Consider the following 17145-nt stretch of genomic DNA (forward strand, 5'->3'; position numbering starts at 1 on the left):
TCTCTTGCTGAACAAATATGAAAAGGTGAAGTTTCCTCTTTGCTCAAGTGTATATGGAATGCAGAGGTGAAGTTCCACACATTTTAGGCTTCAGCATTATATGGAGGAATGTGATCACATTCATGCTCTGGCTTCTAAACTTCTTGGGGAAAAAAAAACATTCAGTACTAACTGGATAGGATGAAGTCCCCAGAGCTGTCCTGAAAGTGATTGGAAAAAGAAAGCTTCCTGCTCCTACTAGGAATTAAAACCCAGTCATTTTACTGGCTGAAGCTTATTTTAAATATATGAGTTAACCAGTTTACTTTCAGTTTAATTCTCATAGCTTTGACGATTAAAATGCTCTGTTAGTTACAAGACCACAATTTCCAACTAAGAGAAATGTCATACTCTGAATCAGCAGTGGGAAACTGAAGTTGCCTCTATACAACCAAATGCACTGTGCAGAGTTAGACAGTACACAACAAAATGGGGTGAAAAGACGCCATTTTCTTTCACACAAACTATAACATAACCAAACCAGTGTGACCACCATGACATCATGTTCCTGAACGCATTATTTCAGTTTGGCCTCAGAAGTTCAAGCTTTCTATATTTTCCAGTGATTTGGTTAATTTTTCAGGAGTATGGATTCATGAATGCTGCCACTTATATTATTCATCTGACGTGCAGTTGAAGCAATGCAATTGAGAACTGAAGGATATTGCTTGTTTTTATTTGTAGAGGTACTACATCAGGCTGGTAACAGACTAATACAAAATTATGCTTACACCATCTTACACATATTTTTAGTCCACTTTATATACTGATTTGGGCATAACACCTGTTTCACAAGCACCTGGATGTTATTTAGAACTGCTGCAATAGAACACTGGTGAAGACCCCAAGCTGCAAATGGAATTTCAGAAATATAAACATACATACTACAGATCTATATCGTTACTGACATCGTTTTCAAAAGTGTTTGAAAAGGTTATACATGCAAGACTGCACAAACATTTATGAGTAACAACATATTAGCCTGAGGGCGCTTTCAGACAAGACACACGGTGGCTGGACACAGTGTCCAGCGACTGCAAATACATTAGTGTGAATACTAGTGTTCATGCAAGCGTCTCAGTGTCCCATGTCCAAGACACTGTGTCACAGCTGTCTTTCCCCTTCAGTGGCCGAGACACTGACTTGTGGTCTGGCCACTCAAAGTGCATTGAGTTGTATGCTAGCGTTCAGACAGGGCATACAGAGTCTAGCGTCCTTGATGAAATGGTGGATAAACATTTTGATACCTCCATCTGAATGACTGAGGGCAACATCAACGTGGGGTTCTGATGTCAGAGCCACTAAGTGTGCGTGTTGTGGCGTTGAGTGGCTGTGTCCCAGACACTAGTCGCAAGCCACCGTGTGTCTTGTCTGAAAGCGGCTTAAGACTACAATTTTAGGACTGTCATACGTATAGCATAATTTGAAGAAGTTGCACTCTGGAGTATACACACATTTCAAGAACATATGACTTCCACATGTCCTACTCTGGCATTTTTCATATCTGTTATAAAATCATACATATTGAAACAGGTTCAACAATGGGTAAGCCAAAATGTTGATGATCCCCACTTGTGAAAGGTGCCTAGGAGATGAATCAGCCCCACACATCCTATGTGATTGTGAGGCCATAGATTATTTAAGATTTTGTCATCTGGGCCAGTTTTCATGGAACCAAGTCAGTACTATGATGCCCCCTAAGGAAAGTACTACATTTCATTCTAAGTGTAGGATTAATAAAGGGTTCATCAAAGGGGAAGCACAATGGATCATTGATGGTTGCCGTGCAAGGGCCAAATTTTTATGGCCCAACCCTCATACATACATAGGTACAACCAGAATGTTATGGCTATTCCTTTCTTCAGTGATTCTGCTATAACTACTTAGAGCTACAAGACACGAATACATCTACTTATTAAAAACTGGAAACATGCTATAAATCTGAAGACAATATCAGGTCACCATCGGTCATTATTATAGGAAAAGTGACATTTTAGGATTCTCTTTCAAGAGTTTTGTGGCTACATTACCACAGTCCCTGCGCAACTGCTTTGTTACTGTCTTCAAATTACAATGAAGAGATTATCTTAATGATCTTAACCAGATTTTCTGGATACTATTCAGTGCTTCAGTTATCTGGGGGGTAATCACGTTGAAAAGACGACCCCTGCATTACCAACGAATCACGATGATCACGCTACAGCTAATTCAAAGCTTCAGTAAATTCCCATTGTTTACGTGGAATAACCTCCGGTCTCCCTTTTTACAGTGAATTACTTCCGTGTTAGACTTTGTGAACTTACATCACTACGCTCACTAGCTCACTAGTATGAGAATATTACGGATCGCTGAAGATAGAGATAAATCATGTACGCAAAATATTACATTATAGTTTTAACTTCGTACACGTCGTGTCATTAAACAGCAATGGAAAAGTAAACTGTCAATAGTCAATGTGGTACCCACGGAGATGGAATTTTTCATATCGCATATGAGAAGTAACCAGTGAACCCAGCGAATTTCTCATCACGGACACCCGGATACTGACGTCAAAATTCGGCTTCAGTCGTTTATGGATGAAACGAAAGCAAGTCGAATATGGGCAAATGTATATTTTATTGTTATTATAGTTTAGAATGTATTTATATGCAAGTCTATGGAATCGAGAAACATTTTCCTTGCTGTTCATATAATTAAAGGTGCTGGAATTGAGTGATTTATCCGTTCGTCTCATGTGGGATGTAATGTTGTTTGACAGAATGCCTTCATGGCTGAGAAATACATGCTGTGATAACCTTGGCGTTAAAGAAAACTTGCCTCGAATACCAATTATTTTGTTTAAAATGGTTAATGGTAGCAAGGTTTAGTGTCGTCGTGTTTCGATTCATAACGATCAAATAAAATTGGGGTGTCAGAAAGTACCTGAGTTAAATGGAGTGTGTTAGGTAAGAACAGTGTTTTATTTAATACTTTTCTGTATTTTCAGGCCCACTCGCAGTATTTTCAAATGGCGAATTTGAAATACATGTAGATTACATCTTGAGTTATGCAGATGGCGTCTGAGAACAAAATCAGTTATGTAGATTTGTAAAAGAAGTAAATTCCAGCACAATGGATGCAGGTGTAAGGATGAAGTCAAAACCTGGACAAACATTTTATTTGTTGACGTTATCATACATTCTGTGGTTGTGTTTGATTGCTGAAATGAGTGCTGGTCCTCAGCCAACATCTTGCTACAAATCCCGCAAAGTGTTCAGTAGTTCATGGGGTATTATTACAGATGGACCATCAGGATCGAATTATACCCAAGACTCACACTGTGAATGGCTAATTAAAGGTAATGCTCAATTACATATATTAATCTGTAGCCCATAACTTGTATGTAAAAATGACAAGAGCATTTGTTCAGCCTATGAGGTTTGTACAAAAATCTTCAACTTATGGAAAAGGGCCACATTAAATTAATGCTGTCACTAAAGTGATGGCGATGATCAAATTGCGAAGTTTTTAAATTAAGTGTACAGCCTTACATTGTATTTGCATATAATGGCCCATTTTCATAATTTACAACATTTTGTCCACTCTGGAATAAATGGGTAGGCCATGTTGGAAAGTGATATTATAGAATAGTATAGTATAGTATAGTATTTATTGCATTCAAGCAAATCCAATTACAGGCCAACACCACTGGACACAGAAAAAGTCAAATATCTTCAACAAATGCTCCAACAATGGAACTAGTCAACATAAAATATACATCAACCTAAAATATACATAACACTATACCATGTTTAATTGTAAATAAAATAAGTTAAAATTGTAATAAAAACACATTACATTATAAATTCATTCAACTTAGCAACTTATATATCTCAAACCATAAAAGATCACAACATCCATCAACTATAATGAGGTATGTTCGTTACATGGCATACCAGTCAAGTTGGAGATTATATCTTACATGTTCAAATACCAAATAAAACCAGTCAAGGTATAATCTTGCTATATACAATGCAGGTATCAGTGCAATATCCTTGAATGTACAACTGCACATCCAAACAATGCAAGCAATATTGAATGAACATAGTAAATTACTACTCATTTATACAACCAAAATATTCATCCAAAGTATAAAAGGATTTTGAATGTAAAAAGGCGTTTAAGGCCACTCTAAATACCTTATTATCATGTACTACTTCCTTTATTTTTAATGGGAGACAATTAAAAAGTTTAATTCCATAGCAATAAGGACCCTTCTGATGAACTGTTAAATTTGTCTGAGGGCAATATAAATCTAAACTGTGCCTTGTATTGAGACCATGAATCTGTGTTGATGTATGGAATAGACCCTTATTATTTACAACAAATATCAATAAAGAAAATATATATTGGGACTGGAGTGGCAAAATCCCCCAATCCCTAAATGCTTGTCTACAGGAATCCCTTGCTCTTAGCCCACTCATAATTCTAATTATTCTTTTTTGAATTCTAAAAATTTGTACACTAAACGAGGTATTGCCCCAAAAGATAATTCCATAGGTTAAAAGTGAATGAAAATAACAATAGTAAATCATTTTTAATGTTTCGGTAGGCATGATGGGTTTAATAACCCTCATTGAATAACACGCCTTACACAACTTAGGTATGAGTTGGGATATATGGGCCTTCCAAGTACACGTGCTTTCAACAATTATACCCAAGAACTTCACCTCGGTACTGTTTGGGATCACATTATTGCAATAATTAACCATAACTCCGGTATTAGGGCGAGACTTAGCCGCAAATTGTACATGTTTAGTTTTACTGAAGTTTAGGGTTAGCAGGTTTGACTTGAACCACTCATTAAGGCAGTCAAAAGAGATATTCACATCCCTATTATATTGTAAGTTATTATTGCTACTAATCACCAAACTAGTGTCATCTGCGAATAAGACTGGTTTAACTGTGCTATTAAAAATTGTAGAAAGATCATTTATATAGAAAAGAAATAGAAGCGGACCAAGTATGGACCCTTGAGGGACTCCCTGCCTGACAATATCCCAATCTGATCTAATAGTGTTGCTCATTTCAGTATCTGTTATTAGTACTCTCTGATGTCGATCTGATAAGTATGATGCAATTAAATCATAAAATCTACCCTGTATCCCATAATATTGTAGTTTACTCAACAATATTTCGTGATTCACACTATCAAACGCCTTCTTCAGGTCACAGAAAACTCCACCTACAACTTTTTGTTTATTTAATGCTTCTAGTATTTCATTGAGTAGCATGTAAGGATGATAGCAATAGAATAGGAATGATTCGTCACTGTAAGTAAACAGTTCTTTTTTACATTTAGGCTGCATAGTTTGACTAATATAATTTTTTTTAAACAAGGACATAATGTCGTAAAAGTCACAGTTCAGTTTTGTACTTAAGAGTGCATGAAGAAATAGTAATGTAACATATATATTTAATTTAATATATGTAACTTGCTTAGAACTGAAAACTGAACAGTCAGATAATTAGCAGTCAGTATCATTTGTCATGTGATCATATATTTTGCAGCCACATTAAAGAATTCATATATAACACAAATGGCACAAGGAAGTTTGTGAGAATCCTGTACAGAAAGAGTGGGTTTTGTATGTTTGCATTTCGTGAAACAGTGACTCTCTTGTGTCTAAAAAAATAAATATTGTATGATGTCGCTATTACTACATTGTCATAAAACCTGACAGCATATTTGCATGGGAGGCTAAAATTTGTGTTCCCACAGTAATTTGAGTTACAGTTAACTTAATTTTGAGAAAAATAATAGAAGTTTGTAATTACTCCAGTCTTGTAGTGGGGTAATCAAAAATATCACCAGGAGTGAACATTAAGGCCAGTGAGTTAGGGTTATGATCATTGAATTACTTCAGAGGAAAAACGAAAATGTTTTTCAGAGCTTCAGTAGTCAGGTCACATTTGGGAAATATCCCTTTGCGGTCTTTATGGAATATTGTAAATAAAATTTGCATTTGTCATGTCATGAATGTTGAGTCACATTTTCATTTAACAAAATGTTGCATATGTCACCATTAAGAACTTTTTATATGTTTTATTATATTGACAGTTTAGGGTTCACTTAATTGTGTTGGTACTTTATGCGAATGCAACAGGTTTATCTTTTGTGAAGTCTGGTTGCTAACATGCTTGGTAATTGTGTGTCATAACCATCTAATGAACCAATGAACCAACACTCTGCTGTTCAGTTCCAGAGTTTCTGCATTGCTAACACAGAATCCTGCCATTACATGGAATATTGAGCTATTCAGTACAGTCCTCATCTTCACATCCTCCTCTCTCAATATTCATTTTAATGTTAATGTCCTTGCTCCATCTTGGCCTTGCAAGTAGCCACGTTCTAAGAGGTAATTCACTATGTACATTGAAGAAAGCAATATTCTGGGATGTGGCACCATGTAGATATTGTGTTAACCGATGTTTCGGAAGAATGTATCGCCTCCATCTTCAGGGTAGAAGAAAAAAGAAAATCTGCGAGCGAGGAACCAGTGTGTGCAGGTGCTGTCACGCTGGTTCCTCGCTTATGGATTTAGTCTGTCAGCACCTGTTCAGCTGGTTCCTTGCTCGCAGATTTTCTTTTCTCTTCTACTCTGAAGATGGAGGCGATACTTTCCTCCAAAACATCAGTTAACACAATATCTACACGGTGCCACATCCCAGAAGACGGCTTTCTTCATAGTCACCGCCGTGAAAACTCAAATCATACATCATGTACATTGTCTTGTGTCTCAGATGAGTGAAAATTTAAATGTGTTTTATTTCAGCTGTGAACAGTAGCCAGTTCATTACCTTGAAGTTCTACACAATGAGTACAGAATGCTCATATGATTATGTATTTGTGTATGATGGTGATTCATTTGAATCCCCACTCATTGGAAGCTTCAGTGGCAAGACACAACCACAGCAGGTCACTGCATCATCTGGAGCTGTGAGTTATGATTTGAATTAGTATTGATTAAAATACAGTGTGCTGATTTATGAGTTTAATTGTCCTCACATGTATAAAGGTATGTAAAATGAAGAGGGTTATTTTCGTTTTTTGTCAATCAATAATATGGACTAATAAAGTAATACAAATTTTGTTGAGGTTCATACAGAAGTGCCAGACATGTGTTCAAAAGACTAACAGTAAGCTGGCTACTGGCAGGATGCTTATGCATTAGAGTTGAAGTCCCTGTAGGGTCAAGATTTTTCTCTTCTTCACATTGTCCAGACTGGCTCTGGGGCTCACCCAGCCTGTCCAATGCGTACTGGGGACCCTTTCCAGGTCATAAAGCAGCCAGCTCGTGAAGCTGACCATTCACCTCCACCTAGTGCAGAGGTCAAAAAAACGTGGATCTATACCTCCACTCCCCCATATGTCTTCATGTCATAGTGCATAATTAATTCAGCATAAGGACAACTTTACCTCTCAACAGTAAACTATTGCTGAGCTTCAGCATGACACCAGGATGATGAACACAGGCTTGAAGGCAAAGCTCTCTTCAGATATAATTTCAGCACAAATTGGATGTATGGAGTCATCATCATCTTCTGGCTGCCATTAATTGTTGGGAAACAGCCTATAGCATGTGATGAATAGGACTTATATTTCATTTTCAAGGGTCTGTCTAAATTCGAAGCTCTGTAGAAGTTACTAGTAATTTTTGTAGTGAGGGATTGTTAACTGCTTGCTCAGCACCAAAGTTGGAGGACACCCCTTGTCATATGTCCAGGACTGCTAATGTACTGAATGTTAGTTAGTTAGTTATTGGAGAGGGTGGGTTTCCCCATGCACTTAGACCAGTATTGGTCCATTGTGCTTCCCTCTATGATATTCTACCAGTCTCTGTACCCTACCGATATTGGTGCGTACCATCAGTCCCGACCGAGCCAGCGAGTTCGGCCTCTATACTGGCTTGGCGGTATCTATAATGCTTCCCCCATCTATCAGAGGCGTTAGAGACTACTGTTGGGCGGGAAACGTCCTTGAATTTGGCTCAGTGACCTCCTTTGGAGATATGAGGTTCTTTTTACGTGACGTAAAGCTACGACACGGGACGCACGGCTTAAAGTCCCTCCCAGAGGGCTTGTTCCCTGAATTTTTCCGCCCTTAAAAATTCCACAACCTCCGCCGGGTTTGAACCACGAGTCATGAGGTTGGATCGTTACCTCTAGACTACGGAGGCCGCTATGTACTGAATGTTACTTCAAGCAGCATATTTTGTATGTATCGTGGTCAGCAATAGTGTGCGGTTTAATAACCACTAACTTTCTTATGAAAGTAAATTCCTTATTTCCATTGCATATTATACTGTAACGTGTTTACGTTACCGAAGACGCCGTAGAGATGGTTAATTGGTTTATTTAACAATCTTCAAATAACGGCTACAATTACTTATCACAATGTTACGGGTTTCCACACTTTACAACCCCTAGAACAAAATCTCTTAACACAATCTTCACTTGTCTTCACGTACTACTAACGCGGGAGCTATACAAGTCTCCCTGAAATACACACTCCGAGTATAACTGTACTACAGCAATCACTATGTCTGGAAAGCACACAATAAGTCTTCCGCTCGCTGACTTCTTAGTTATCGCACACTCGCAGGCTGCTATGTTTCAACTGAACTGGTAGCTGCTGTGGAGTCCACTTATATAGCNAATCAAAAAATACTAATCAAAAGTTTAACCCCAAATATAAGAATAATAACAACACACTGCAGATTTCATGTAATAAATTCGAAGAATAAGATCTTTGGGAATTGCTGTTTCTTTTTAATGCTAGTGGGGTGGGACTAAGTCCATTGTACTGCGGCCACTTCTGGCCTATTGTACCAGCCCCAGATGACAGGTGAGGGTGATTGTGGAGCAATTGGTGGAATGAAGATTGGCAGGGGAAACCGAAGTACTCGGAGAAAACCTGCCCCAGCGCCACTTTGTCCACCACAAGTCCCACTTGACCAGACCCCAGGATCGAACCCGGGCTGCCACGGTGGGAAGCCAGCGACTAACCACTTGAGCTATGGCGCGGCCCTAGATCATGCTAACTTTCACTAAGAATGGAAACCTTAAAATTTGTAGAGAAATTGTCATACAAGTAGAAGAGATGATTTTAGTCATATGCTAAAGTTGTAGTAGTTATTATATATTGTAATTTGTTATACCAGTTTTATGTAAACATGTGTCATCATTTTACAGAATGTGTTATAGTCATTATCAGCTTCAAAATATATGAGAAATTGTAATGCATTCATCACAGGATTTCTGCACTGTCATGTCTTTTTGTTGACTCTGAACGATCATACCATTTTCAGGCAACTGTGATGTCAATTATAATGTGAAATCTAAGACTTTATGGACAAATTACTTAATTTGATATTACTGCACACACCTTTACATGCCAACATAACATCTTTGCCATTGTTTTTTTATGACACTGGGCTTATTTTCAGCAAGTTTGTAATGGCAGTTTGGAACTGCAGTTTGAATTATTCTTTGAACAATTTAATGAAAATCAGAAACGTCATTTATATTGTCAGCATTATATTGCACTGAAACTCTGTGATGGCTTTATCATGACCATATATTAATTTGATGGTAAGGGTCAAATTTGGACCAAAGAGAGATGAAGTGACGGGAGGTTGGAGAAAACAATGAAGACCTCCATAACTTGTACTCACCTCCAGGTATAATTAGAATGATCAAGTCAAGGAGGATGAGGTGGGCAGGGCATGTGGCACGAATGGGGCAGATGAGGAATGCATATAGGAAATTGGTGGGGAAGCCAGAAGTAAGCCACTGGGAAGACCAAGGCGTAGGTTGGTGGACAATATTAAGATGGATCTTAGAGAGATAGAATGGAATGCTATGGATTGGTTTGATCTGGCTCAATATAGGGACCATCGGAGGGCTTTTGTGAACACGGTAATGAATCTTCGGGTTCCATAAAATGCTGGGAAATTCTTGAGTAGCTGCAGAATTGGCTGCTGCTCCAGAAGGGCTCAGCTCCATAAGTAAGTAAGTAAGGGTCAAATTCCTGTCAAAGACATTCAGAGATTTCTTGTTATTGCCATGTTTAGGACAGTCTTAGAGCTTATTCAACATCCTATCAGAATATTGTCAGGAGTACTTTTCCTAGGGTCAGACAGCTGGTGTATGAAGCTGACCACTCATATTTACATAGTGCTAAGGTTGTGAATGTGCAGAGCATTATCTTCACAACTTCTGTACATCTTCAGTCTTAGAAGTCACTTTATTTTTATTTTATTATGTTTTCACAGGTCAGATATTTTATGGAAGTGAACATATTGACCCTCAACATGTCTGTAGGAATCCTTAGAATGGCAGATCATAGCATCTTCAGTTTGCGCAAGTGCAGTTCACAGTACACCACAGGCAGGAAATCAGTGACCCTGCTTTCAGAACCGGCTTAATTGCTTGAGAAATCAACTTCCTTTTCTGTATTTTAGTGTGTTCTTTTTCATAATGTAAAATGTGACAAAAGTCTGAAAGTTGATCCTTCAGAATGGTCTTGCCTCTTGAAATACCTTCAGCTGCCATTTTTAGGAGTCAGTTTACTCTCTAGTATAGTACTTAATGACATATTTCTGCAGAGTTTGTGTAACTGTGGCTGGTACTTTTATTTTACATGCACAGGAATGGTTTTATATTCTTTGTATAATTTATTTTCCAGATAAGTTTATATCATAAATTAGCACAAAGAAGTATACCACAAAAACAGGTTACCCAAACCCAATTAGTCATGTATGATTCCCTCCAGTCTGTAGGGAATGGCTATGTTTACAGCCAAAAACAAGACATGGTGTTCTTGTAGCATTTGTGGAATTTGAAATTACCAACATTTCATTCCTTTATTTATTATTACAGATGCTGATATTGCTGTACAGTGATACAAACTATGTATTGGATGGCTTCCGAGCTGAATTCTTTGTAACAAACTGCCCAAACAATTGCTCAGATCATGGGATGTGCTCACCACTTCATAAATGTTACTGTGAGGGAACATGGGGGGGTCATGATTGCGGATTAGATCTATGTCCAGAAGGCTGTGGCAAGGATTTACACAGGGGAGAATGTAAAATGAACAGATGTCATTGTAAACCTGGATATTCAGGTCAGGCCTGCAGCCTCTACAGAGCCGATCAGTCTGGAAACAAGTGAGTGATAGTATTATATTGTAGCATCCTCTTGCACTTTTCAGTGTTAATTAGTTCTACAGTCTTGTGTGCAACAATTTTATTAAAACTTGTTAAAAAGCAAGTCACTTTAACAGTTTTTTATGACATATTTTGACCTAAGTGGTCATCATGGTGCAAAGAAAATTATACAGAACAAAACTTCACAAACATAAATTCTGGTAGAAGAATTCACTCTTGTTACAGGCACACATGCACGCTAAGAAGACTATTGTCAACAACTAAGCATCAATGCAGAAATACAGCAGTCTCCTCATCCACAATTGTTAACACCTGATGATGACCACTTAGATCAAAACATGTCATAAAAAACTTTTAAAGCAACTAGCTTTTAACAAGTTCTAATAAAATTGTTGCACATAAGATTGTAGAACTAATTAACATTAAGTGAGTGATGATAACGTTGTGCTGAACCTGGTCCATTCTAATGAATAAGATTAGCTCAACAGTGAGGCTATGTTTATGCCAGTAACCCGTGAACTGTTGATTTCCACTCACCCACCTCTTTCTGTGGGAAAATATGTAGAGACTGATTTGATTGTGCATTGGATCAGGATGTGGGTTTATGCTTCCATAAGGTGCATTATGGATGCTCAATTAGGTAGCAGTGATTAAGACTGTTTGCTTGCTACTTCTGGGTATGCTTATGCAGGAGGCAGCAAGCAAGATTGGTTTCATCCACTGCTTTCTGTAGGCCCTGTTTATGATGACATGTTTACATCAAAAAATGATTTTCTTGTTCAAATATTATTATTGTCCTTCGAAACAAATAGCCCACTCCCCTTTTAAATGTCATGATACCTGTCAGGCCATTATCACAGCAGACACACACTAAGGAAACATATGGCGTTGTGTCTGTCCATGAATGGATACTGGTTTGGAAATTGTAGTCTGTGGTAACTGACTCACATTTGGAAGATTTTATTCTTAGATTTTATAATTAGTTACACCACAGTACTGTATTATGGAAGGAATCTGTTCTTGAAACAATGTGTCGAAATAGTATAATTTTGTGATGTGAACTCTCATGTTATCAAGTGGAAATATTTTCTGTCCACAGTTACATCAAATGTACATATTCTCCATGCTCTTTTAGGTGTAACACTGGCACTTAAAATTTATGGCCTCTTTGCAGACACCTTCTTCTTCTATGGCGCAACAGCCCGATGTCGGGCCTTGGCCTCCCTTATCCTCTCTATCCTGCTCTGCTTTCTTCCTGTTCCTTACACCCATTCACTTCTTCGCATCTTCTTCCGCCACACCAATCCATCTAGTTCTTAGCTTACCAGCACGTCTCCTACCACCTATTTTGCAGATACCTTAAGTAAGGTAATTTACTGTACAGTCTAATATAAGACTGGAATAGCAGCCACATCATATCTGGCTGTCCATCTTATGACTTGTATGTTAAGTTTTCACCTTGTACCTTTAAAATGGCGAGTGATACAAAATGTTTAAGCTGAGATTGAAAGTCAGTACATTCTAGTTTGCTGTAATCACCGATTTTTCTTTAAAGGAGAGAAAAAGTTGTTCATTTTGTTGTACAGTGTTACAGTGAAACCCCCATTCTAAAATTCCCCAATTTCAGGTTTTCCCTCATCTAATATATAGTTCTAATGATCCAGTGTCAATAATCTCACCATTAAATTTCTACCATTTTAGATTTTTCCAAGTTTACATGTTCAAATCCACCGATGCCCAAAGAAACCTTAAGTGAGGGGTTCACTATATTTGATTTTAGTCAAAAAAACAGCAAGGCACTAAACCATGCAATTTCTTCATCCACATATATTTACTGTAAAATCATCCTTTTTTTGCAGCAGAATAACATGACAATTCATGTAAGTAGCTATCTTAGAAATCTGATTTGTCTGTGGGCTGGCAGTAAGTTCCATTTGGTTTCAAGCAAAGGTTGTCATTCACAGAGATTGATTTGTCAGCTCAGTAAGAGGAAACAATTATGATGTGGGACATTACTTCAGAGAACTGCATGTGCCATGAGTGTTTGGATTTATTGAAGCTGAAAACCATCAGTTTGATTGAATATTTTTGGTATTGACAGATGGCACTGGTTATCTCACTCAGATGGAGGCCTCACGCCTCGTGCAGCCCATACAGCTGTTTATCACAAAGAGACAGACTGTCTGTTTGTCTTTGGTGGCTATAATTTGAACAGTGTTCTGGGAAATCTGGAAGTTTATCGGTTTGCTACCAGCCACTGGGAAGATGAGAATGGAAATGAGCTAGGTATGATAGCAGACCTGATGCATTGTTTTAAGATTTTAGTTTCTGGAATAGAAATGGCTGTATAAGTTTGCAAGTTTACTGAATCTATAATTTTTAACCTATGGAAAATTTCTTATACAGAATTTGAGAAGAGTTTCTAAAAATCTAGTGACACTGGAGAAGCAGATATCTCACTGCTTTGCTATATTTTGATTTCTTATTTATGAAGAACTTCACCACAGTGAAGGTTGCATATGTGCTGTGAATTTCCCATTGGAAAGCATTTGAGAATCAGTTTTTAATTGGTGCTGGATCTGTTCTATCATTAAGTTTCCTTGGCACTCTCTTAATTTTTATTATGTGTACTATTTAAAATGTTTTTCCCAGTTTTAGATCAGATGAAATGTAAGGCCATACATTTAATTTGATCTGTTTCATTAAATTTGTTATGTTAAATGATTTGTTATTCAGATAATTCCAATAATGTGTTTCCCAGTGTTAGATACACTTTGCTATTATGTGCTATTTATGCAAAGAATTAAGCTTATATTTTGGGAGGTAACCTCCAGTGGCATGACTTTCAACATCTTTAATGAAAATACTGCATACAACCAAAAGTTAATAAGAGTTTGAAAGTCTCACACTGTGACGTGGCCTCATTATGTGACCTTTTCAGCTTCTGAAGAAACAAACACGAGATTCTGCCATTGGTATTCAAGATGATTTGCACTCTTCTAGAGTCTTAGAAGATCTGTGTCTGTTTATGCATGTACAGAGTAGTGTCAGAAATGAATCAGCACACATTTTTCTTAAATTAAATGTAAGATTAATTCACGTGAAGTGAAACTGTAGGCCAGGATTATAAAATGGGCAGCCTTCAACAGTTGGCTGTTCCCTTATCCTGTGGGATGGACAGGCCATGCATGTTAGAAGGTATTTGATTTTGTGAAAGAGACCTGCTGTATGGCCATACATTTATTTTAAATAAAATAAATATCTCTAAATTTTCAGAGAGTATTCTAATGTTTAAAATATTCCTTTCAGTACAGGATAGTTATGTAAGAAATGACCCAAGAATGACCCATTTTTCTTCTTCTGTATTCAAGGCATGCAAATATGAGTTCCACTATCTGTTACTGTTGCAGTTGGAACAGATGGCATGGGGCAACCGGATCATCAGATAATTGCTGCAGTATTAGACCGAGGAGAACAACGGTGGGGAGTGCCCACAACTAAGTCTATTTTTAGAAACCTCCTATTCTCAATTGCGGAAAACTCAACATTAAGTATACGGCACCGTGCACAGGGTGATGGCTCAGGGCATCTCCAGAGACTGGGCAGAGATGTGAAGCTTAGGGAAGGACAAGAAGAAGATGCTCATCTACACAGAGGAGTGGAGGAAAGTGAGGAACAGGGGCAAACATGGGACTTGGAGAGAGTAAACATTGAAATTCCAGAAGAAACAAGTCATGATGTGGAGGAATTGGCTTCAGACAAAGAAGATTCCCTTGTGGAATTACTGAATGAGCCATTTGAGTTTATGGAAAAGAAGTCGGATACACCTCTTCAACCTGCACCTCGCTACGGACATGCATCTTGCATGTGAGAAGCATGTTATTTAGCTATCGTAGTGCTGTGATATATGGATTTGTGTCAGGTTTTCATTCTGTCTGTCTCTCTCTCTCTCTCTCCTTTTTTTTGGGTGGGGGTGACTGGTCACAGTAGCTGAGCAGTCTAAGGCATGCACTGTCTTCGCTCACTCGGAAGCCGAGATTGTGGGTTCGAATCCCACTCAGGGCATGGATGTTTGTGTGCGTTTTCCTGTGCTTGTCTACAGGTAGAGGCCTTGCGACGAGCTGATCACGCGCCCAAGGAGTCCTACCATATGTGTAAGATCGAGAAAAACCGAAGTGATTGATTGATTGATTGATTTATTTAACATCCATAACTGTTACATTATGTACAATTGGACAAGTCAGTCTTTAAAAAATATATGAGATTAAACATCACATCAAATGACTAATAATATAAAAAACCATAGAAAAATAACATAATAAGTCCATGCGGAGTTCATGGAGGTAGGCCTGGGGCTGTAGTGCCAAGGGGGAAAAAAAACGGAACGTTAATGGCTAAAGCTGCAAAAGAACAGGATTTTCATTTCTTCCGTTTCTCCAGCCACTGAAGTTTTCTGTGTTATCTTAAGCTTCATTAAAAGTAATAGTTCTTATGTTTGGAAATTATGCAGAAGTTTCCATTTTGGAAGGCTGTAGAACAAATGGGGCTATCCATGTTAGGGATTTTGCAGCATACAAAGAACATTTTTGTGCCTACAAATAGGGTAATTTAAATATGCCCTTACAGTATGGGTAAATAGATTAAGTACTATACTACTGTTTTTAATTTATTAAATATTAACCTGGTGATAATGAGCCCAAATACCAGACTTCCATTTAGGCTCTCCTTAGGTTGGATTGATAGCCAGATCTGAATAAATGATTTTCTGTTGCCGGATTGTTGTCTATATCTATGCTGAAGCTCATTTTTTAAGCCATCTTTATGGTTCATACCCCACTTAAAGCCATAGGTTCACTCTCCTAGTCATCACTCATTCATGATGCCATTTTATGCATACAGCCCAAGATCATATGATGTCATTTTAAGGGATATCATTGCACATGTTTGTTCAGTAAAACTGCCATATCTCCTTATGAGCTGCTGAAGGGTATACATGGTGGTCCATATCCATTGCAATTTTTTGGTTGTTACATAATGCAAAAAGATAAAAACATTGTCTGAACACTAGAGTATTTTCATCTTCCAGCACAGTGCAACACCCAAAATATTGCCATAGATGTCCGTCATATATAGAAAGTTTTTTTATTTATAGCTACCCTGGAGGTTTTGTGATATATGGAGGAAAGCTTGCTGATGGAAGTTTCTCAGATGACCTATGGTTTTACAATGTGACGGAACGGACGTGGTCATTGCGGGCAGTATCATCTGTTCTTCGGCCTCCAAAGCTAACCAGACACACGTTGACATTGGCTGGTGGGGATGAAGGATGGCTGTACTTATTTGGAGGAAGCACCATTGGAGGAGAGTTTTCCTCCAAGCTGTTCCGCATTCGACTCAGTCTTGGTGAGACAGCCTGTAGTGTTTCACTCATGTTTTTTGTTGGAAACATTCAATAACTCTTACTACATTTTAACTTTCTGCTACATAGAATATCTAATGAAAGCTCTGTAAAATAACCCAGGCCTTCAGATCAGTGTACCAGAAAACAATCAATTGACTTGGTAGCAGGTGGAAAATATAACTGGATGATGTTGATGACCTTGGTTTTAGTCCAAAAGTCTTGAGAAAGGAAAGACTTTAGGATAAACCTACCCAGTTTCATGACACCTTATTTTGTGGCAGATCACATTAAATTTGTTACGAAATACATAGCATTCCATAGTTGGTTTTAGCAGTTCTTAATTGATGCGTGTGTAAATTTTCTGTATGTGGAGTACTGTTAAAGTGACTGTGGAACATATGTCTGATTTTATGATAAGCTGTGTCACAACATTGGGTAGGTTTACCATGTATCTATTAAGATACACAGTTTTCATCTGCTTGAATGTATAAG

The 17145-nt window shown here is 37.9% G+C and overlaps 1 protein-coding gene across 3 annotated transcripts in view; it reads left to right on the top strand.

Annotated features, from left to right (window-relative positions):
* Positions 1 to 2567: 2567 nt before the first annotated feature.
* LOC111869655 (multiple epidermal growth factor-like domains protein 8) overlaps positions 2568 to 17145 on the top strand; it is a 67569-nt gene continuing 52991 nt past the window's right edge. For 2 of the 3 annotated variants that reach the window (XM_023861333.2, XM_033753509.1), the window contains exons 1-7: positions 2658 to 2738; positions 3026 to 3376; positions 6855 to 7018; positions 10963 to 11252; positions 13354 to 13538; positions 14663 to 15119; positions 16405 to 16655. In XM_023861333.2, the coding sequence (XP_023717101.1) occupies positions 3151 to 3376; positions 6855 to 7018; positions 10963 to 11252; positions 13354 to 13538; positions 14663 to 15119; positions 16405 to 16655 (1573 nt within the window). In that variant the 5' untranslated portion in view covers positions 2658 to 2738; positions 3026 to 3150. The other variant, XM_033753508.1, reaches the window with a different exon arrangement.

The sequence above is a fragment of the Cryptotermes secundus genome, unplaced genomic scaffold, assembly GCF_002891405.2.
Source record: "Cryptotermes secundus unplaced genomic scaffold, Csec_1.0 scaffold986, whole genome shotgun sequence".
Classification (NCBI taxonomy): domain Eukaryota; kingdom Metazoa; phylum Arthropoda; class Insecta; order Blattodea; family Kalotermitidae; genus Cryptotermes; species Cryptotermes secundus.